This window comes from Spermophilus citellus (assembly GCF_964194105.1).
Source record: "Spermophilus citellus genome assembly, chromosome: 10".
NCBI lineage: Eukaryota > Metazoa > Chordata > Mammalia > Rodentia > Sciuridae > Spermophilus > Spermophilus citellus.
Genome location: NC_138197.1, coordinates 99,694,391 through 99,719,498, shown reverse-complemented (window position 1 = coordinate 99,719,498; position 25,108 = coordinate 99,694,391). Strand labels below are relative to the sequence as shown.

At 33.5% G+C, this 25,108-nt stretch overlaps 1 protein-coding gene and 1 pseudogene across 8 annotated transcripts in view; one reads left to right on the top strand and one right to left on the bottom strand.

The window, feature by feature from the left end:
* The window catches only part of PPFIA2 (PTPRF interacting protein alpha 2), a gene marked incomplete at both ends in the record, with an annotated part of 453,530 nt that overhangs the window by 277,285 nt on the left and 151,137 nt on the right, over positions 1-25,108 (top strand). For 6 of the 7 annotated variants that reach the window (XM_081311622.1, XM_081311626.1, XM_081311624.1 and 3 more), the window contains 2 exons: positions 8,133-8,297; positions 14,523-14,597. In XM_081311622.1, coding sequence (XP_081167748.1) covers positions 8,133-8,297; positions 14,523-14,597 — 240 coding nt within the window. The remainder of the gene's footprint in view (positions 1-8,132; positions 8,298-14,522; positions 14,598-25,108) is intronic. The other variant, XM_081311628.1, reaches the window with a different exon arrangement.
* LOC308659040 (nucleolin-like) lies at positions 1,993-3,235 on the bottom strand (annotated as a pseudogene). The gene has a single exon. The product of its transcript is annotated as a nucleolin-like (transcript).

Sequence of the window (25,108 nt, the reverse complement as noted above, 5' to 3'; positions counted from 1 at the left end):
CTTCCTTTTATAAAGTACTTATTTTTTCCAACCACCCTTGTGCTGCTCAAAAAAGCAAAAGAACATATACCTTCATTTGTAACCTTAGAGACTGTAGATATATGACAGATAATACCCATTTGAGACTACAATTTTCAGTCCAGCTAATTTATGTTTATCATTAATTTGACTCAAAAGTATTAGGCATGTTTTATGGAGAATATTTTACTAAGTATAGAGGAGTATTCAGAATAATTTAAATTGTTCAGCCATTATGAAATCTGTTTATATTAATAATAATGCATTTATTTTTTTCATTGTTTTGTAGAGGAAAGCTCCTAATTGCACAAAACAGAATATAGCTCAGCTGTTTTAATCTTTAAAAAGACATTAATTAAGACATATAAGTAATCTCTAAAGTAAGCTTCCAAGCATTTTCCATATTTCTTAGCCTTGTAAGTTTTCCTTATACCCTTAGTTTCAGACACATCAGCAAAATGGATCCTGCTGACCAGCATGTTTCCCCCTCTGGTCCCATCTCAGACCTAGCCAATGGAGGTGTTTTATAGTTGACTGACTCATACCTGCCACCTTGTGGTAAACATAGGCAGAATTATTTCTGAGATTCTGGAGGCGGAAGGTGGGAATCGGAATGTGGGGAACTATCAAATATAAAGGATAGGTTCAAAACATTTTGATCAGCCACAATGGAAAAATATCTACTATAATCTATTTTTGTAATTTCCTTTTTCCTTATTTAAAATTTAAATAGTGATTATTTACCCAATAATAGAACTATCTTCTTAGACTAAAAAAAAAATAATAATAATAAGATATCAACTTTTTCTTTAAGAAAAAAACAAGAAGATCCATAATCCTAGTTACTGTGTCCAGCTACATGACTGATATGTGAAGTCCTGTTTTCATTAAATTTCAATTCATGTGGAAGCTTCCTGGCCTTTTAAGGTCTAGGCTCAGAAGTCACAAAATGACAAAATGTAACATTCCATACTATTTGTCAAAACAGTCAAAGATCCACCCAGATTCAAGCAGGGGGACTAGCCCCCACTTCTTAATTCAAAGAGTCAAAAACTCTAGGATAATTTTTACAAATCATGACAGATAGTGCTAATACCTCAGTAGCTGCTGTAATAGTATTACTGGTATTTTATGGGTTCTGCGTTCTCTTCCTACAATATATTTCACAATGGCTGAGAGAAGAAAATGATGCTTTTGTCATCTCAAAAGAACGACGTAGGGGGTAAGCTATATTCACCAATGATTAGCTCCATAGATCATCAGTTTCCTTCCTCTACATTATTCACAAAGAATTTCTAGTATTTATTCACTTATTCTAGGCCATTACTGAGTTTACACAACCAGTAAAGCAAACAGTTACAACCTCTCCATGATGCCTGCCATTCAGGTTAAATCCAGATTATTTGATTTATTTAACAGAACAACCTTTTATTTTCTAATACCAGAGTTTAGAAATTGTAATTTGTCCTAATATCATTGAAGCAAAAGTCATGACAAAGCATTCTGCTTTCTTTAAAACACCCAATGCAAAAAAAGGGAAAAAAAAACTTCTGTAGGAAAACTAAATGGTTTTATATGTGAAATGAAACAACATAAATTCGTAATTTACATATAAGGAATAGCTCTATCACTCATCTCAAAAAATTCACATGACTATCTAGTCAAAACCAACAGGGAGATCACCCTAGAAATGCTATTTATTTGGATTTCCAAGTAGACCTTAGATCTGAATACTGTCCTGAAATGTCCTCAGAAGGTTCTGCCTTCTGTAGGCAGAGGGAAAATACCAGAGTCCTTTCCTTCCGATGGAAGAGGGAAAACAGTGGGACTGGAGAAAACTATGGAGGCTTCTTCTTTACTTGTGGTTTATGGTCTCCTCTTTATCCTCTTCTTCTTTCTCTGCCTCCTCAGAAGTGTCTCTGCCCCCCAAAGTCTCTCTGGCCTCTGCAATCAAATCTGCCTCATCATCCTCTGCTACCAGCTCAGCTTCCAGAGCTCCTTATGTGAACCCTGAAAACCACCTTCCCCCTTGGGGTTGGCCCAGTCCAAGATGGCGTCCTTTCCCTCAATTTCACCATCTTCCATGGCCTCCTCAGCAGCTTTGGCATATTCTCATGATTGAAGTCTACGGAACAAAATCCTTTAGAGGATCCAACTTCCTAGTTGGTGACTATTCTTGAATGAATAGAACTGTCAAATGGTCCCTTTAATGTCTCCTTGGTGGTATCTTCAGATAGACCTTTGACAAACTAGTTTTGGAGGATAGCTTCCTGCATTAGCTGTTCCCCAGGATCCTTGCAACTCCAGCCTGATTGTTGTGTGACCTTGTATGAAAGTAACTTAAATCTTGTATGAAAGTAACTTAAATCTTCTTTAGTACCTTCAAATGAAGCAAATTTTGTAAATACATACCCTTTAGATTTGCCATTTTGGTTCTAGGGCATTTTGATAGAAGTTGGCATGTCAAATACTTCCTGAAGAGTTTCCTCTGCTTACACTGTTGGAGAGGTTGCTTAAAAACAGCATTTTTGATTTACCACTCCAAGTGCTATTCTTCCTGCCTCTGTAGTCTTGACTTTGACTTTTTCTCCAGTATAGTACAAGGAAATGGATTGACTGTCAATCTCTGCTCCCTGCTTTATCTCAAAGGTTTTCTCTGTGTTGGCCTCTGTCTTAACCTTCAACATAAGCAATTCCTTTACTCTTTCCATTCTTGCTGACTAATCTGATCTCCACGGCATCTTCAAACACTTCCCTTAAACACTTCCTGCTTGGCTGTAAGGGAGATTTTTTGCCAAAAGCATTCTCACATCTCTTTCCTACTGTTTTTCCTTTTTGTTTCTTTAGTTTAATTTTATTGCCAAAGATTTTTTCAACCAGTGCTTTCCAAGGCTTTTTTCCAGACCTTCAGCAGTTTCAAAATTCACACAGCCAACATTCCTACTCACACCAGTTCTGACACGCACAACAGGAAGAGCCATTTTAGCAAAAGATCACTGATACACGTTTTCAATTCAGAAGATGTGTTAGAATTCAAGTTTCCCACAAAGAGATTGGAAAATGGAGCTGGTTCTGTGGCTTCTACATTCTGTTTCTTGGCTCTGGGATCCAATTGCTGCTTGATCATTTCCTTCTTTCATTTTACAGATGCTTCTTTGACAAGTTCTTTTTCCTCCTCTTTATACTTTTTTTCTCCTCTTTCCCTCCTCCTACCCATCTTGTGTCTCCTCCTCTCCTTCCTCTCCCTCCTCATCTTCCTCCATGCTTTTACCTTTCACAGGACTAGCTTTTGTAGGAGCTTCTTTCATTTGGCTGTTCTGGTCTCCATAGTTCCTTCTTCAGCATCCTCTTCCTCCCATTGTGACCATCTGCTTCATCTTCTTGGATGTCCTGCTCATTGCCTTTGTCCCCTGAGGAAGGGCAGCAGCTACTGCTTTCATCACAGCTGGCCAAACCTACCCTCATCCACGCTCTATGATGATTTTCTTCCTTGTGGTTGCCATTACCCTCCCCCTCACTGTCTTCCTTCTTGACATTCTTGCCATTCTTTCCCCACTTGGCTGGGGTGTCAGCTCCCATCTTTCCAGCAGTTGCTGCCAATACTTGACCTAATGTGGCTGCCTCTTGCCAGGTGTTCCAACTGCTTTAGCTGGGATAACTGTCTTTCTGGCTCATGCGGCGGCTGCCTTTTTTCCTGAGGTGCCAACTGCTCTCTTAGCAAATATGGCAATAGCAACCAGTTTTTGTTGTAGAAACTGCCACCTTCTTTGTCTGTGTTATGACAGCCTCCTTGCCTTTACTCTGAGGACTGATAGCCTCTTCACGGCAGTCATCATCTTTTGACATTTCTTCATCTTTGCTCTTTCTGTATCTTCTTCAGAGGAGAAGCCATTTTCTTGGGTCACCTTGATTTTTATTGGCCCTTGGCTAGCTTCTCCATGATGGTGGCTATGACAGTGGAGTGTGTAGCCAGGGAGTGGTGCAGATTAGCAAAGAAAGAGCCCATGCAGCATGGATGGCAGCCATGGGTACTGCTGAAGATGCAGTAGTACATATGCCAGACTGCCACCTAGAGCTAGCGATGGAGGCAAAAAGCCAGATACATTTCTGCTCTTCTCTTCCTGTTCAACACTATTAGCATCAATTTCTGCATACATTGCCAGACTTCTGAGAATACAAATTAGCAAATTCACACAATTCTTTTGACTGGAAAGCTTTCTCTTTTTAGGCTAGATTGTGTTATATACTCCAACATATTCTAGTTGAAAGTTTTCAGGCAAGGAGGGATTTTGAGGTGGAAGAGGAGGACCCAAAACTTCTTTTGTAAGGTACCTGCTTTAAGTGAAGTCATTGTATAGTCAAGAAGACAAAAAGGATCAGCCTCATCAGAGCAGAGAATCACTGGGATCCAATATATGAGTAACTCAAGCAAATGTGAATCTTCCAAATATCTCTCCTTTCATACGTGTGTATGGGGGGGTTTAGAGTTCTGATAAGATTTTAAATAAGACACCCGATAAATCTATGCATTCATCATATATTGTAATTCAGTGATCTTTCTTGGATCAAGCTCTTTATTTTCTTTCTGTTATGTCTTGGACCTCGATAAGAAGCTACTACAAGCAGCATAACAACTCTTGGATTCTCTGACTGAGCCTTGCTCTAGAATTTAAAAACTTTATCTTGTCATTTTCTTTCTTCAAATTCTTCGGTAGAGTTCAAAGCATTCTCGTTACCTCATTGTCTTCATATTCTCCATGCTCTTTAAAATAGTCTAGTACAGCCATGACTCAGTCCACCAAAACCTGACTTTCACAGGCACCCTACAGCAAGAGGGTACAGGTAATCATTTAACTGACTATTTCTCCTCCATATATTATGGAAAACATCATTCCTTCTTTTGATATTAACCTAATCTAACCATTCTGTTGCATCTATCCAAGCCACATATCCCAGATTCCCATTTCTCTAAAGATTTGTGTCCTGTAAATATACAAACACTTGATTTTCTAGGGTATATTGATTTAATCAGTAAGCACATGTAAGCATTCCTATACACTGTACTTAGAGAATTGAACAAAATACAGACAAAACTTCATTAGGGGCCTTATATTAATTTGGGGGATTTAAACAGTAAACAAGATCAGCATGAGATGAATAGTACATTAGATAGGGACAGGTGCAAAAATGAAAAGGAAAGCTGCAGAAGAAGTCATCAGAGAAGGCCTTGCCCCAAAATGACATTTGAGTAAAGATATGGAAGGGATTATGGAGTAAAATGGTCTCTGAAAGCAAATATTTTAGGAAGAGAAGCCAAGTACAGGGGGCCTAATGCAGAGACATGGATATTACAAACAAAACTCAACAAGCAAAGAAAATACTGCAAGGAAACCAGTGCAACTATCCTGGAAGAATCATGAAGAATGGATGAAAGCAGACAATTTACATTCCTTGGGATGTGTGAGGACTCTGGATTTTACTTTAGCCTAATGAGAAAATGCTGAGAATTGGAGCAGAGGTATAAATGACCTAACTTATATTTTAACTTAAACAGTGTTTTGAGAATAACCTGTTAGATAAAAGCGGGGGAACCAGTTAAGAAGCTACTATTACAATAATTCACTGGAAAACGATGGGTCTTAGGCCCATATGGGAGCAGTGGAGGCAGTGGTGAGTGGTTAGATTAAAGATGGAACTGTTCATTTTAGGCTAAGTAAAGAGGTGGTGAGGGTGTGAGTGTGGTCAGAGGCAATAACAAATTCCTATGATAAAAGGGTTGAGAGTAAAAGTATTTTTAGAGTTTGAGCACTTACATGGGTGACCTAAAATGTAGTGAACTGTGGGTTAGATTACGGAAGCAGAAATCACAGAATTGCACTTACTGATAACATCAGGATTTATAGTGGAACTCTGGGTGTGAGTGATATAAGGTAGAAATTGAGACCATTAAAGTGCATGAAGTGTAGAAATTTAGAGGACAATATGTTGGAAGAATCATCTAAATGAATGATAAAGATTATCAAGAATTATACCTAGAATAACACTGGGAACAACGGCAATGTAAAGAGAGCTAGCACATTTAAGGAACAATGAGAATTGGCTCAGGACTTGACAGATATTATTACAAAAAAAAATGAGTATCAGCTGGCGGAACCTGATGACTGGAGTGGCGACATGTTCTTAGTTGTAGGTAACAGAATTCACTCTAGTTATTCTAAGCGGACAGTTATTATTTAATGGATGGTTAGAATACTTAGCAAAAACACAACCAAACCAAACAAATAAAACAAAAATCTGTAGTCTGAGCTTTTAGTACCAAATTCCAGAAGTTCACTGCAAACTGGTAAGGGGCTTAGCTCTCCTTTTCAGTTAGAAAACCATAATTCCTTTGCCACTTCCATTGAGCAAACTAGATGTCTTCACCTAATATATTCCGTCATAAGACTCACATTTTGCAAGGATGTGTTATTAGTAAAAACTGCATGGCACAAAAGGCTGAAAATTGTAGGGAATTTTTGGTACTCTGTTGGAAAAGTAGATGTTGCAATGTAAGGAACTTGTCAAATGTTGTAAAGAGGACTACCAAAAGATTTGGGATCACTAGTAGATGTTCTGTGTAGCTTCATTATTATATCTCCTTGGGGTTATTTTCATAGAGAGTATTATCTTAAAGATTATGTTATCTTCCTACAGATAAACTAATACATGTTGAGTATCCCTTGTTGCTATGCTTGGATCAAGAAGTTTTTCAGATTTTAGAGTTTTTCAGTTTTGGAATATGTATATATACTACCAGATGAGAGTCTACAGGAATTTTGGATTAGAGCTGGTTAATCTATACTATTATTTAGACCCTTAAATATGACTGGTCTATGTTTAAGATCTCAGACATTTGTATTTCTTTATGTCAGTAACAGGCAAAAATTTCCAACACTTTCCAACCATAATTATGGACAATGAAAGCAGATAATTTAACTTATTAAGCATCAAGAAATGCATTAGTAATATGTAACATTGAATATAAAGTGGTATTGTAAAAACCAAAATATTTCATTGATGTTAATGTCTGAGAAAAAGATAATTACTTTCTTTCCTTCCTTACATCCTATATCTGCATTTCCCTTTTTGTTTGTCCAATTTTCACTTTATTTTTTTTTTCTTATTTTGTAGAGACACTATTGTAGCATACACTTTTAACTCTTCTTTCAGAGATCTCTCCCACAAATGCTACCAGGTGCTTGTGGATCTTTACTGATAGAATTGTAATAACTGATAAGAACCAATAATTTCTGGGTTTTTTTTCCTCATGCATCTTTGCTTTTAGCAGCAGAACTCCCTTTTAAAATGCAAACAAATGTGCAACACCCATTCACCTTTAAGAACAATCCTTTTCTGGCACACACAGAACACAGAGCCTGGAACAATCTGGAAAGGGTTTACCGCATTCTCCCCTCACATTTGTCATGGCCTGGCAGGCTGCTGTGGATGTAGATTCCAACACAGACACGGTTATGTCCATAGCTTCCTTTTACCAAATGACTACTGGGTACCTCAGTTACTAAAATATAGTTGGTTGCATATATTTCATATAATGTAATATAAAAATTGATTGTGAATAAAATTATGTAATTATCGCCATAATTTAAACCATCTTCCTAATGACTGCACTCATTTTCTTCAACTCAAAAAAATTTAAATGGTCAAATGTAAATGAAATACATTTTGATTTGGGATACTGCTCTTTTAAAACATTATCATGCATCCTACATTTGTCTAAGGAATAAATGTTCTTTAATCATTATCATTAGCTCATGCATATTTTATCAAGTGTTCTATTTCCGTGGAACCCATACTGAAATTATTAAATCTGCCAGACATTTGCATTATACTTTTAGATTCAGCAACTTGTAAAATGATTGAAATGTAACTTGGCTTTAACATATTTTATAAACCCTGGTTTAGACAGCATTGTGTTACTAGGCTTTTACCCCTTGTACTGTCTGAGGTTATCACTGTGTACTACGTAAGCCTGTAATAGTTGAAAGAAGAAATTAGTTATAAGTACAGATTAATTGTATCCAAAAGACGATCTCATTTTCTGTTCAATCCCATAGCTGCTACTGGAGCATTTGGAGTGCCTTGTGTCACGGCATGAAAGGTCATTAAGAATGACGGTGGTAAAACGGCAAGCTCAGTCACCCTCGGGAGTGTCCAGCGAAGTTGAGGTTCTCAAGGCGCTGAAATCTTTATTTGAGCACCACAAGGCCTTGGATGAAAAGGTATAGTATGGACAAAAGATTTCAAGCTGACCCATGCTTTTGTTATTAGCATGAAGGTCTTTGTCTTTACCCAATGACTCATGTGACTCCTCCAGCCAGTCAGTTCAGAGGAACTCATCTGAGTTACATGGAAAAAAAACATTTTTAAAAATGAAAATGTGTTATTGTGTATATCTTTGTAATATTCATGACCATGTTCTTTCTTTATACCACTGAATCTGTGGCTTATTCAAATTATACCTCTATTATGGTACATTATGGCCCTAGTCCAGATGGCCATTTGAAATTTAATACTGTGTAATGTCATTCAGCCTCTCTTTCTCTCTCTTTTCCAACCCCACTCTCTTTCTCTCTCTGAAATGCATGTCTATAGATGCCAAAATAAGAGACCACTACCCGAAAATTACACCTATTTTGTAGTGAAAATTGGGTATACTTTAACTTTTAGACATCCATATTAGAAGCATTCCATTTTGTTAGGTCTCTAATATCTTAGTTTCAAATATACATTTTTAAGAGTCTCTGCATGTAACAGCATAAGGTATTAGAAGAAAAGCTTGCTTTTAGGTCTTTTTAAAAGTAGCTCTAAGCTTCTCTTAGTTGTTACTCAAATAAGTTCTACTGGCATATATAAGCCAATATGATGATAATATCCTTTGGAGATTAGTAAGGTTTATGATTTCAATTTTGTGAAATTTCAAAGAATGAACTTTAAAAATTAATAAGCCTTTGGGATTTAGTACAGTGGGAATTGGGGCACTTTATTATAAAATATATGACAAGTTCTGAGGATTAAAATTCAAACTAGGGATTATTGCCCAGTTATATCTAATTTTTGAGCATGCAGACATTTTGGTTCTATTTAATATTTATATACCTATATATTTTTATCATCAGTCTTTCAGATGTTCTTGGAGAAGGGAATTATGTGGAGTATGTGCATAAGGATAATTATAATTCTGTCTTCTAGATAATTAAGAAGAAATCGTATCTCATCTTTCATTTTAGCCATGAGAAGAAACTGATTTTTTAATAACTTTGAATAAAACATGAATGGATATTATATAAAGATCTATGTTAAACATACTATCAAATAATCATTTAATATGTTTAATGTTTAGTTTCCTATTATATTCCCTCTTTTATCACAAAAAGGCATTGTTAAAAATTTGTAAGACTTAATATTTACTTTGTGCCAGACTCCTTGGCAGTTATTTGGCACATAAAGATAAAAAAGGCATTCTTCTCATGAATGAATGGTTCATAGGACTGGAGACTCATATCAATATTCATATCAATAACAAGCAATACCAAAAATAGATGTGCACACTATAATATAAAATCACAAAAAGGCAGTGACAAATTGTACTTCACAGACAAGAAAGTAGAGAATGTTTCAAGAGGAAGTGACTTTTTATTTGAGAACTAAAGAATGAGGTTTTTGTTGTTGTTTTGTTTTGTTCTTTGTTTATAAGTAGAGAAAGTTACAGTAGACAGCATGGCCAACACACAATATAACTCTATATATTAACACACACACACACACACTATATATATATATATATATATATATATATATATATATATATATAACACATAATATGTATATTATATATATAACACATGATATAACTCTTCTTATAGCTCTAAGAAGAACATGGATTGGTTCTGAGAAAATTTAACAGTTTCTTTCTTCTCTCTCTCTCTGGTACCAGGGATTCAAACCAGGGGTGCTTAACCACTTAGCTACATCCTCAGCCCTTTTTTGTGGTTTATTTTGAGACAGGGTCTTGCTAAGTCCTTAACACCTCACTAAGTTGCTGAGGCTGATCTTGAACTTGGGTTCTTTCTGCCTCAGCCTCCCAAACCACTGGGATTACAGGCATGTACCACTACACCCGGCTTAATGTTTTAAGGGACAGACCAAGGTACTAGAAAAGGTATGATTTGGGGTGTTCCCTAAGAGCACTCTGACATCACTTGAGGGATGCTTTTATAAAGAAAAATATTTACTAGAACTGAAAGAAATAAACAGTATTTGAGACAAATACCCTGATGATGTGAGTTCATTGAAGAAGAAAATAGTTTTTGCAGAAATTAGAATCTAGAAATAATTTGCTAAACAGAAGTTCTATGAGTTTAGCATAATTAAATGAAGAATTCTTTAATATGGCTCTAAGAGTTATAATACTATTATAAACTGAAACAGAAGCACACTGGTCACTGGTGAGTTTAGGGGCAACTGAATAGATTATCAATTAATGGAATGTTCAATAGCCCAAAGAAAGAAGGTTATGAGTCTGAGATCTGGAGTGGACTAACATGGACAGGTGGTCCAATTCTTTGAGCATCATTTTTCTTCTTCTTTGGAATGAGAGTAACATCAGTAACTATCTTCAAGTTACCACGAAGCTTGGATATGATCTAGCTTTTAGCCAGTGCATAGCTTATGAAAAGTCCTCAAAAAATAAACATTATTATTAATATGAGTAAATTTCAGCATTTGCTAAAACTTTCAAACTAAATAGACATTGCCATCACTATTGATCCAGATGTTTGTTTAAATAGCATTTAATTTAGTCATGGAGGAATTAATGTGTGCTTAAGTCCCTTTGTAGACAGTTTCCCCAACTAAGAGTAGCTCACAGATTTTTGTGGAGATGGGGAGGGACAAGGCTACAGACATAAAGAAGCAATTGCAATATTTTAATATAAGCATTGTGGCTATTATGCTAAAACACAGATAAAAGCCATAAAAGATATAATTAACCTGTGTTGGGGATAAGAAACTACCAACTTTATCATAGAAAGTTTAGAATATAAATAACCAAATAAACTATATAAGATTGAGTATAACTATGGACAGCGACCCTGATTGGCAGTCTTCATTATTGATATTTACTTATTTATACAACCACTGAGTTGTAGGGTAGAATTTTCACAATCAACTGAGATCAGCAGTAATCTTGACATCATCCTCTATTAAGTTTACTAGGGTTGGAGGAAATGAAAAATATCCCTGTGTTTTTCAGAAATATCCCTGTGTTACTCAGAAACCATTGACTATTAAATACCAGATGTATTAGACATACATGGTCAAAACATAGTAATTACACATGCCTTCCTATTATACTTCCAGGATCTAATATCACAAGTCAAAATAATTTGACTTGTAGTATAAGGAGATTTCCTCACAAAAATGCTGTGTTATAGGATTGATAATCCCCCAAATGACACCCATTATGCCATACCATAATTTCAATTTGGAATTTGTGTTTCTTCCATCAAGATCTCTCTTCATCCTGAAACACATTTGTCATGTTCAGGGACTTGTTTTATATTAATCTTCAGGGGTAAAATTTCTATGACCTTGAAACAGCTTTTGGAAAAATGCTTTCCTTAGTATTTTTCATACTATTTTGAAGAAAGTCAATACAACAGATGAAAAGAAAAATGAAAAATTCTATAGGTAAATAAATAATATGGAGTTGAGAGTTACTACTATAATAGTTCAACAAATAACCAATCATTTTATCTTAGGGGAAAGAGTATACAGACATTAGATTAATTGAAGTGGTTCAATCACTTTAAAAAGTCCGAAAAAGTTAAAATAGGGCTATATCAACTGTGTCCTTACATTTAGAAAAATGTTTAAACTATAATTTTATATTATGTGAATCATGTCTAGATAGCTTCACAAGAAAAAAAAACTATTTGAAAACAAACATAACTACAGTGTTCTGTTAGTGCCATGTTCAGAGCAGAGTAGAAGCTAAAAGTCTTGTCAGAGAGACTATTTTTTTCTATCAATTCAGTTCAAGCCATGTAGATAAAGTAAAATGTTAGAATTCTTTGTGCCCTGGAAAGATTAGTTCTTTGGATCCCTCCACTTTCTCCTTCCCAAGTTTAGCAGAGGTAAGATCAAGATGAAACTAATGTGTTTCATTTGCCTGAGTCTTGTCCAGAAATTAAAAGTATAGAGAATAATTCATCCTCATATAAATTTGAGTAAAGTATTTATATCATACTTTATTGATATTTACAGCTTCAATTTTTAAATTCATATTATTAATTCAATATATATACATAGATCATTTTTTATTTGCTTAGGAAGACAGTTTAGATTCATTACTTTCTGGGTCATATAGTTTATAAGAACATCTCTAAATTTATTGAGGGATGATATTCCATTTTCATATTGTTGGATAAGCTCAATAATTTTTATTCCCTGAAGTTTCAATAAAATAAGACTATTTACCACTTGTGGTAAATAGAATACAGATTAGAATAGTTTCTAAGATTATCAGTTTAGCAAAAGTCAGGAAGCTGTTTTCACCTACAATACAGCCTGGATTCAGTCATTCTTTACGTGGCTTGATTGACTCCGTTGGAAACATTCCAGTGCATCTCTGTCTTCCAAAGTTGGCACCTTAATCCTTACAGCACTCCATGTATGAGCTGATCAGTGTTGCATACAGAGAGCATTATCATATATTTAGTGACTTTGCATTGCTGTTCTCATCAGCCAGAATTCCTAGACCATCTTAGAACACCCTTATTTAGTTGATATTTTAGGAAGTAGATATAAAACTTCATAATCATCCCCATTAAATATCAGGCATGTCTATTAATATTTCTATGATATCTGCATTGCACATAGTGGTTATCCTTCTCATTTTCATGGCTTTATGATAATTGTTTCTATTTCATCTCTCCCAAAATTTGTCATTTAAAAAAATTCTCCAAATTAAATTATCAAAAATTTCCAAGCATTTATTGTTTACTTATTAATCAGTGTTAATTCTATGCATTTTCATAAGCAACTGGATATTTGGCTATAACACAGAAAGTTAGCATTTAAGCTGGCACAGCTAGAAAGATCCCATGAAACTGTTTTTGATATTAAATGTTCATTTATGCATGTATTATTACTTTTCAAAGAATTGGAGCATAAAAAATATAATTAATGTTAAAGCCCCACTCAGATATTTTTCTTGCTTAATTAAGATGTATTTAAGGAGTCGAGTGCCCCCAATCACCTGAAAGTACATGTAATCATAATTCAGTATTAAAATGTCTAATTGAGAATTTTTATTCCTAATTATAGATTCTAGGTTAATAGGACATTACTGGCCTTTGATTTTTAACTGAAAAATAATATTACAACTCCAACTTTAAAATTTGTTTGTATCTTGTGTTTATATATTTTATATACTTAGTCTTTATTTCCAGTTAAATATTATTAAAACAATAAAAATACCATTTAATTCATACATTATCAAAATTAAAGTATAAAGGAATATGATTATAATATTAAAATAAATATTCACTACATAAAGACTGTAAATGCACATGGAAAAATTTTAATTCCTAAGTAATTAAAATTCATGATCAACTGCATCTTAATATTGTAAATTTGATGTTTTTGAAGGAAAACTAAACCACTGTAGTCATTCATTTTGATTAAGCAGTTTTTCTCTAAATATTTTACTTGTGATAAATACAATGTAGAGAACATCTATAGGTTTAAACATACAACCAATAAAACAATTTTAGAAGTTAGAGAAAAGCCAGAGTCAAAGAAACTTTTTGGAGTTTCATTTATGTGTGAAATATTTGTTAATCATAATTACTTTCAAACTGAAAGATGCAGTTTTTGGTTCTACAAAATATATGGTTCAGCCTTTGAAATCTGGGAGATAGTTGGGAATTTTAAAGCACTTTGTAATCCCTCAAAAATTATATAGACTTCAAACTAATACAAAACATAGGAGCAATAAACATGTTTCAGGTTCTTAGAACACTTTGCTTTTAGACAAATCATTTTTAATGTTACAATATAAACATCAAATGAAAATTTACTTAAAAAAACAGAAAAAATTGCCTATTTTTTATGCTTAATCAGTGACTATTTTTCAGATGAATTCATAATATACTTTACTATGAATCAGAATTGAGAACAAGACCAGTCAATCTCCAACCCATCGGAAGTTCTATCAGTGAACCATCAAAAGGATTTGCTTACAAGAAACTCCCTTGATACAGGGATTCTACGAGGTGACAATGTATTCATAGTATTCCTGCCAAGTTTATTATTCTGGGCACTTAGGGCTATAAATACTTTATTATTTGCCAAATTGTCTCTGATGATGTTAATGATGGGTTCAGCACAGTTTAATATGCATGGGATGTACATTACTGCACATATTTTGATTTTTCTTCTAGGTAAGGGAGCGACTGAGGGTTTCTTTAGAAAGAGTCTCTGCACTGGAAGAAGAACTAGCTGCTGCTAATCAGGAGGTAACATACTGCACTTTCTCCTCTTTTGAGGTGCAATATCGCTAACATTATGTCCCTTGTGTTTCACGTCACTTTTATTAAAACTGTCACAAAAAATAAATAAATTACATTCTGCATATGCCATTGAACAAGGCCTTTTCTAACTAGTTTCCAAAATTTTGCTTTCTGATTTCTGGTTATTTAGCTCTGTCACTAGAAGACCAAAGGATAATTATCAAGAGTAGTAAGATAGAGACTTAGGAAAACTACTTTCAGAATACCAGTCCTTTCAAGAAGCAAAATATGGCCCCCATATTTGAAAATATGTCAAATATCTGTTAAATTTATAAAATATTATAAATGAAGTTAACTCTTTAGATACACACACACACACACACACACACACACACACACACACACTTATTTCTCCCTCAGTTCCTGCCTATTCATATCTTCAAAAATCATGTGCCCAGGTCTAGTGGCTTTATTGATCCACATATTTTGCTATAATTCCAAACTGTTAAGAAAACATTTTAAATTATCTCTTCAAGATTTAAAGGGTTGCTTTCATTTTAGAAGGTTTTTCTTTTTTTAAATTTTATGTTATGCATAAATGAGCTTGCATAACACACACATACAACACATACGCCATGAAACAAATATTTTCAGCAACTAAAATAAACTCATCTCTTTAACACTTACTTATAAGGCTACTTTTGCCCCCAGAAGTAAATTCTAGTAAGGTAACATTGGTTTTTCTAGTAGTAGACATAACTAAAATTATTCATCAAATATTTCTGCTTTTAGTAATTAAGGGTATAAGAAGTTAGCATCAGCAATGATAAGTCTTATAAAAAGATATTCCTAACAAGATAACATTTACATACACATGGTGTACACAAATATACATTTCAAACAACACAAAAAATCATGTCCAGTACAAAATCCCACTTTATTTACTATAAACCTGGTCAACTAGACAAGTTTATATATGCTTACGTTTACCCTAGGAATAATAATTTAAACTTTGAAAAATTATGAATTTTAATTCTAGGAAGAATAAGTTCTGGGAAAATTAAAGGATTTCATGTTAAAAGTATAAATTGTGATATAATAGTTTGTAAAAGAGAAAAAAAAACTTTTGGTGAACAGATTCAGCTTAGCAGACAGAATGGTTTGGGATAGGACCAAAAAAAAAAAAAAAAAAAAAAAAAAAAAAAAAAACGAAGAAGGAAGAAATAAGGTACCTCTCAGTCATTATAGAAGAAAACAACCTCTGAGATACTGGGTAACAAGATGAGGTACTCAGTCCTTTTATGATATGAAACAGATAAATTATCTACAAATGAGAGTATACATACTCTGGGGGTTTAAAGTAGACAGTGTTACATGTATATTCATTTTGTATTTTATCAATGTTAATTGATCTTCATATACGATAAATATGTACACTAATATTGAGTGCATCCCTCGAAATATTTTATTGATAATGGTAAACAAAAGTTTTGATGACTACTAATATTAAAGTATCACTGAATATGGCAATGATGGAATTTTGTATTTATTATAAACAAAAGTGTGGTGAGACCACTTAGCTAAAGAAATAAAAATATCCCATATATTCAAGTGAAGCTTTAAAAATTTGCTCCAAAAATATCAATGGAATAGTTAGTTCAATTATACCTAAAATGGGAGAACAATTGAGAACAAAGGTATAGGAGAGACTTTAACTGTTTCTGTAATTTAGTTTTAGCCCTAAATTATTTTCTTAGTCTCTTATAGGCAGTACCATGTTTGATTGCTTATACATAGATAAAAAACATTTTAATTAACATTCTTTTTATATCTACTGAAACCTTTTTGAATACTTTTTTATTTTAAACAATTTATAAAAGTAAGAGAAAAACATTTGTTGTACTTATTATTAACTTAACTATGTTTTCTTCTCATTGTTGTTTATAATATCCATGTGTCTTAAACAGAAACCCTAGTTAAGAAGTCACAGACCCAGCAAAAAATATTTTCTAATGAAAACATTCTTAGAAATAATTAGTATTTTTTTAAGAAAGTAAAAAAGTCAACTTTCACTTTATAGTAAAATTAATATTTCAAAATGAAATGCTAAAACATTGTGACACTAAAAATTGAGTCCTTCATTCTTGTACTAATAGCAAGTAGTACAATAAATCTCTATAAGTAAAACTTAATATACTGAAAACAAGATAAATTTAGAAACTTAACAAAATAAGTTTAGGAAAAATCACACTATTATCAGCTTTAGAAAGGGGAAACTTGGTGAAGTTTTCTTGTTAAAAGAAGCAATTGAAAATATTTAAGAAAACATTTTTCATGGCAATAAAATTAAATCTGTTCAAGAGCACATTATTAAGAGCTCAACAAAAATATGTAATGTAGATGCAATAATTAACCACTAAATTCCTGCATATGGCTGAATAAACAATGGGCTGGAGGAAATTTTACTCGATGCTCCAGATTTTAAAATGAAATTTAAATGTATATACAAGTGCGTCTTAAAATTCACTTGTGTCTTGAGCTCATATAGTAAGTAAGTTTGGAGAGTGAGTACCTTATGTTGTCAGAATCTGTCTGCTTCTTCAGTTTCTGGTGGTGAGTGACAGTTCAGACAGCAGGGAATTTATCCAAACAGTTTTCTGAATGAATTCAGTTCCCAAATTTAGAAAACAGAAAACAGAGAGCAGAGACTCAGATTGTGAGTGATACCTTGATATATTCATACATACATGTGAATATGTAGCCTGAAAAGCTGACAGACTAGAGTTTATCATGTGACTTGAATAGAGATTATTTTATTGTTTATGTATTATTTTTTCGATGTCTCTGGATCCCTTGTTCCATTCTCACAGATGGATTTGGAATTATCGCTCTTCAATAATTTTTTTTATATAATCTTCTCCTTCGAGCGCTTCTATCTTTCTCATTTATTCTTACCCATCCAAGGCCTCAACTGTGATTTCTGTTGAAAAGAAACCAAACTCTACAGCTTGAGATTCATGCTGCCATCTAAGTTCCAGAAGAGATTTCAAAGACCACTTGACAGGTTCCACATATTATTCTCTGTCACAAGTGTCCAACAGGAAACAAAGGCAGGGATCAAAATTCAGCTCAGAGTTGGCTAATCAGTACATGCACCAAAGAAATTGTAAACACCTATGGGAACATGTTTTTTAATTTACACAAAGTTATCATCTGCTTTAATTGGGCCTGAACCTCCACCTAGTTTTCCCGATGTTTCCTTAGATTCTATATAGTTACACTAATGTAATAAAGTAAGTAGCCTTATTAAACAGAACAAGAAATATTTCTGTGTTGTTCTGGGAAGAGCTCCAAAATATTCTTCTACATAAAAATGATAAAGTTGTTTAGAATGATCCCAGTTTTGTTTTACAAACAGAAATAATAGTAGTGTATATTTCTATTCTGTAGGAAGAGAAAAATGTTTTTTCTATAAGTACCAAACTTTTATTATTGTCTTTGTTGTTTAAAAGTACTTATACCATTATATTTCTGTAGTGTTTGGGATTTTACTTTATGACTTTTCATTATTCTTAAAAAATAAAATAACAAAGACATTTTAAAGTCAGTTATTTTCATTAATAACATTGTTACTAGGTAATTTTATTGAACATTTAATAATAATGTTTACTGACTAAATCTCTAGGCTTTCTGCTATACATGTATATGTTAGCACAATAATTCTGGCAGTTAGGAGGTATAATTACTTAACAGATGAAACAAAAGGAGTTATTTCTCTTAATGTACTACTGTTCTGTTCTATTTCATGATCTGGTAATATGAGATTTTGTCTCAGATCTCGACATTCAGGCACTTCTAATCTATACATACAAATGAATTGTTCCATTGTTCCTCACATCCATCTACTCTCATCTTTTCCCATATGTACTAAGATTGTGATTGTTTAGATCTCTTTTAATTCTCACCTGGGCTCTTGAAGTAGGTTTTTAATCTATCCTTGTCTACTATCCCTTTCTACTATATAATTCTGAAAGGTTAAACTTGAACCTCAATTAGTTTTTTGTAATATATTCTTGTTTTAGTCAGCTTTTTCACAGCTGTGACTAAAAGACCTGACAAAGAACAATTTTAGAGGAGGAAAATTTTATTTGGGGGATTGCACTTTCATAGTTCTCAGTCCATAGACAGCCGGCTCTATTTCTCAGGGCTCACGGTAAGGCAGAATATCATGGCAGAAGAGTGTGGTGGAGGGAAGCAGCTCACTGATGATCAGTAGCACACAGAGAGAGACTCCATTCACCAGATACAAAATATATACTCCAAAGCCATGCCCTCAATGCCCAACTCCTCCAACCACACCCTATCCACCTTCAGTTACTACTAACTTAATCCCATCAGTAGATTAATTCACTCATAGTTAAAGCTCTCATAACCTAATTATTTCTTCTCTAAACCTTCTTGCATTGTCTCACATGAGATTTTAGGGGCTACCTCACATTCAAAGCATAATAATTCTGACCTATAAAATAGAGTTACATGCAATATACTCTCTATTAATAACAGTGATATATGTGATATTAATGTATGTTAATGATAGGACATATTCCATATACTTGTAATATGCCATCAAAAATCTCTTCAATGACCCTAACCTACAAATGCAGTTTTAACTCTCATTAATCTTCCTGTCTTGACAGTCCTTCTAAGATCTTATTAAATGAGACCATGCATTGGTTTTGAAAGCAGTCAATTTTCCAGGCTCAAAATGTCACCCATGTAAATCTGTCCCCTGGAGTGTCTCCACAACACCAATCCATTAGTCAAAATCATACTTCCTCTTGTAAGGTCATTTTCTAATTTTTATTTTTTAAAATATTTTTCTGTATTTGTTCTTTTTAGTTATATATAACAGTAGAATGCATTTTGATATATCATACATACATGGAATACAATTTCTCATTCTTCTGGTTGTACATGATGAGGAATTACAGTGGTCATGTATTTGTATATGAACATAGGAAAGTAATGGCCAATGCAGCTACTCTCCTTCCTATTCCCATCCCACCTCCCATCCCTTCATTCCCCTTTGTCTAATCTAAAGTACTTCTATTCTTCCCTACTGCCCCCACCCTCTTGTTGTGAGTTAGCATCCACACATCAGAGAGAACATTTGGCCTTTGGTTTTTGAGGATTCACTTATTTCACTTAGCATGGTAGTCTCCAGTTTCATATATTTACCAGTAAATGCCATAATTGCATTCTTCTTTATGGCTAAGTAATATTCCATTGTGTATATTTACCATATTTTCTTTATCCATTCATCTTTTGAAGGACACCTAAGCTGATTCTACAGTTTAGCTTTGTTAAGTGAGTTGCTATAAACATTGATGTGGCTGCATCATTATAGTATGCTGATTTTAAATTTTGGGGTAAATACCAAGGAGTAGGTCAAGTGGTGGTTCCATTCCAAGTTTTCTGAGGAATCTCCATACTGCTTTCCAAAGTGGTAATACCAATTTTCAGTCCCACCAACAATGTATGAGTGTACCTTTCTCCCAATATCCTCATCAACATTTATTGTTACTTGTATTCTTGATAATTGACATTCTGACTAGAATTAGATGAAATCTCAGTGTAGTTTTAATTTGCATTTCTCTAACTGCTAGAGATGTTGAGCCTTTTTTTATATATTTGTTGACCAGTCATATTTCTTCTGTGAAATGCCTGTTCAGTTCCTTTGCCCATTTATTGATTGGGTTATTTATTTTCTTGGTTTTAATTTTTTAGTTCTTTATACATCCTGGAGATTAATGCTTTAAATAAGATGCAGGTGTAAAAGATTTTGTACCATTCTATAGGGTCTCTCTTCTTAACATTCTTGTTTTTTTCCTTTGTTGTGAACAAGCTTACATTTAGACATTGGCATTTAATGCAGTCTTTTATGGTTCCTCATCAACTAGATTTGCTCCATAGTTGAACTTGCTAAATTTTATTACTTGAACACATAATATGGGTCTTTAACAAATTATTACAGTTAATTTTATTCTTGACTAAACCTAGGTCATTGGTTTCCTAAAAACTAGACTACATCTTTTTCATTTATATTTATTTCACTCAGTACAGTGATTTGAGCCTTGTAATCAAAGTATATTTGTCAAACTGCCCTGTGTATAGTTCATTTTGACCAATATATTCATTTGTTCCATAGCTATCTCCTAAGTGGATAGTTGGAATAAACTCAGACATGCTCAATTAATATGTTGATCATTTGTACAAAATGGACAGGTATTTTATTTTTTTCTTTCAGTGTGTGATTGAGCACCTACAATGTTCAGAAAATTTGGGGAGTTTCTAAAAAGACAGTGGAAAAATAAAATAAATCTTTATTATTATATATTTTGCATATTTTCATTAACTTACCCTGTATTAAAAGAACCAGGCATAAAACCACATAACTAAGATATAATAAAAATGCATGCAAAATATAGGTACAAAGTGCAAAGGAGAGGAGGAGAGCATTTATTATGAGGCAAAGGGTAAGAACACTAATTTGTGTGAACATTCCCTAGAAGGAAGACTATGACATCTTCAAAACTGAGAAAGCTGTCAGCTGAGAAGACAGAATGATTAGAGAAACCGGAAACTCCCCTTTTCAAAAATAGAAGATGATGTGTTGATAAGAGTCAGGGGTGTAAAGCAGTGAAAGAGGAGGCTAAAAGGTTGAAAGAACTCTGAATGCCATGCTAAAATTTTGGATTTCATACTTTGTGAAAACAGAAAGTGCTAGAAATATTTATCTATCCATCTATCTATATTTTTTTTGGTTGTTGTTCTTGTTTTTTGTTTTTATTTGCTTTATTTTCTTTTGGTAATGTGAAATCCCTTGAAAGTATGTCATTGTTTCTTGTTTGATTGTTTCTTGTTTCTCTGTGTTTTTTTTTTTTTTTTTTTTTTTTTTTGGTTAAAATAAGGGTTGAGGTGAAGTAGAGCAGGGAAGTCGGTATGATCTGATATGGTTAGCTAGCACAATGATCTGATGTGCTATTTTGATTACAACACTTCAGTTCACATTTATTAGACATCTTTTGTTTGTCAGATATTGCATTGAGCACTGGGTAAAAATAAAACAAAGAATTAGTTCTGCTCTCTAGTGTAGTATGGGAAATAGATGTGTTTTAATTGTAAAGGAGAGTTAGTGTCTAATGTGTATTATATTCCAATTTGGATGATGGCAATAGTTGTATATCAATGTGCATGTACTTAATGCCTTTGAATGGCAAGCTTAACGGTGTCTAGTAAATTTTATGATATGTATATTTTACTGCAATAAACACTATAACAAAATATGACTATCCTGAAAATGAAAGTAGGTACAAAATTTAGTAGAACTACAAAAGGAAGTGATCTGTTGTATGTCTGGAAATGAGAAAGACTAGATGGTGTTACAAAAGTCTTCCTAATGAAATAAAGGATTTTACCCAGAATTTAAGCAGTAGCAGAAAAGAACTTATGGGATGGACTTAGTGTAAGAGAAGGGAAGTGGGCCGAGATGGGATTGAGGTTGCAGAGACAGGAAGATCTGAGCTGGGGCGGACTGGAGCTTAGACTTTGTCTTGTAGATAGTAGTGAGCCAACAGAAGTTTCTATGGAGAAAAGGGACGATCTGATTTTCAATTTTAACAGAAAAGGGGTATTTTGAAAAGTTAAAGATTAAATAAAAAAAGCATATGATGGTCAAGATATTGTAATTAAAGTTTAGATTTAAAAGAATCATTATGATTTCTCAAAACAATCAAGACCCAATAACAGAAATTAACAAACTATACAGAATTTTGTATGTTCTTTTAAGAATGACAGATAAAAATGTAGGAGTCAAAATATTATAAATAAAAATATATATGTAATGAAAATTTGCTGTACATTTATGATGTGAATGCCCCCACACAGATAGATTGTGTTAACAATGGAGACATTTTCTAGTTTATCATTCCAAAAAAGTGAATCCAAATTATTTAGATACAATAAATACCATAAATTCTTTATTTCTTGCAAAGCATCTTTTTATTGCCTAAAATTGGAAAAACGACAAAAAGTGCACTAAAATGCCAGTGCAAAGAGAGGAATAGATAATACCCTAACAATCTGTTCTCCTTTAGTTGAAGCCCATATACTTCTTTAATAATTTAATTAAGTCAGACAAAATGGATTATTCAGAAGCTCCTATAAAAATTTAATTGACAGACTAATTTGCAGTGAATACACAGACGTGTTTATTTTAAAAGCTTTTTCCACATGATTGCATTGTATATAAAAAGAACTGGCATGTTTAGTTGTAGCCTGAACTATCCTTTTTTTTTTCCATTGCTTTTACTCTATGTATGCTTAGTCTAATCACTGCATTGAACAACTTTCACGTAGAATTATCTTAAGGAAATTAACATTTAATTTTACCTCATCTACAATCAGCCTATCCCTGAAGTTTCTTTTCTAAGGAAAAATGAAAGAAATTGCACAGAAAAATGAAATACAATTAACATGCAGCAGAATGTGGGACAGTGAGAGGACTTAGAAGAACTGGATTTACTTCTGGGGGTTTAGGGACATATGGATCATGGCCATCACATCACATATATTATTCCATGCTATCATTGCAACAATGTTTAAATTGGATAAAGAACCAGTACATTTAATGCATGTGAATGAAGGAAAAGTGGAAAAAATGAACAAATCTAAGCATAGGTGGAAACTACCCTAAAAAAATAAGAGGCTGAAAAGAAGCAGAGAGAGAGAGAGAGATGAGAATCCAGAAATCAAGTCACTGAACAGAAGGGCGGGGTGGGTGGGTGGGGGAAGAGAGAGAGAGAGAGAGAGAGAGAGAGAGAGAGAGAGAGAGAGAGAGAGAGGAGAGAGAGAGAAAGAAAGAGAGAGGGATACCCCATGAAAGTCAGAATAAGAGAGAGAGAGAGAGAGAGAGAGAGAGAGAGAGAGAGATAGTTTTAAATGTTTAGGTTGGAGGTGGTCAACTGTGTCAAGTGTTTAATGAAAGCATGAAGGATTTTGTCCTATATGGATTGATTAGACTTACAATAAGAAGGTCACTGGAAATGTTTACAAGGATGATTTCAATAAACTATAAAGAAAGGATAATAACTGTGATGAACAGAATTTATGACTCAATTAGAAGTTTAGGAAGGGAGATGAGATGATAAGTAGTGTTCTTTTGAGAAGAATGGGAGGGTGAAAGTTGAATGAGTTGGAGCAGTATTGAGAGATAGCCTTCTTAGAATGGTAGAGAAATGAAAATGTTTATAGTCAATGGAAAGAAAGGAAGAACAAAGGAGAATGGATTATTGATAGACAAACAGTGGAGGGTAAGCATGATCAATCACAAGTAATAGAAATATTTCCTTTGCAAAATGAATGAAGGGAAACCACTGATAGTGTAGTGATGAATAGATTCTGATTTAGAGACAAAGGAAGACAGAGGGATTTTATCAGAAAGATTTTTTCCCCCAAGGAAACAGCTACTAAGGGAGGTAGAAACTACCTGTTTAAGAGCTTAAAGAGACCAAGAACAAGATCATGTTGAACATGACATTGAGTCAATAAGACTAAGCAAAAAAATTTTCGTGTGTCATGGTAGACTCAGGGAGTTCTCATAAGGTTACCACAGCAAATTAGATAAAAGCCAATTTATTACAAACCTTACCAACTGAAACAACATGTATATGTCATATGTCCTTATTTAAATCTATAAAGTTATTTTAGTAATACCAATTCAAAAGGAGGAGATATAAACATGAAACTAACCTTTTCTGTTATGACTTTGGTCACTCAGAAAAAAATTCAGAAATAATATGTTTCCCTAAAACTTTACAAGGGTAAAAACTTAGGAAACTTCTGAAATCCATGTACAATTCAGCTATATTTAGTTTTAAAGAAACTTAAAAAGCTGAAAATGATCAGAAAAACAATTGGAAAATGAGAGATTGTACTTATTAAGGAATTTACATAAAGGGAGCAAATATCAATATTCATTTGAAAGTCTAGGGCCATTGATGTGCAGAATTAGTGAAATGACTGTCAATTTTCACTTCCAATTAAAATGGCCATGTCCATACAGAAATGCTTCAGATGAACAAAAAAGAGACCACTGCAAAAGTTATTAAGTTTTTTTCAAAATTCTAAAAATGAAAATCATTTCTTTTGGTAGACCCCTTTGCAAACAATTCAGTTTTGGTTCTTGTAATTCTCTCTCTCACTTCAGTGAGGTAAAAACAGACTTAATTTTGCATGTCTACCATTGCTTTGTAAAAATGATTAACCTTATAATAGCTTTCCAGCTTCCCACATGTTTATGCAAAGCACATAAACCTCATTCATCTGATTAGCTTGTTTTCATCAGTAATAATCATATTGGTAAGTTCCTGCCAACTTTGAATTAATATTCTAAAAAAGTAAAATAAAGGTGTTTTGTTTTATTAACAATCAAAGTGAATCACCATGGCTAAACTTAC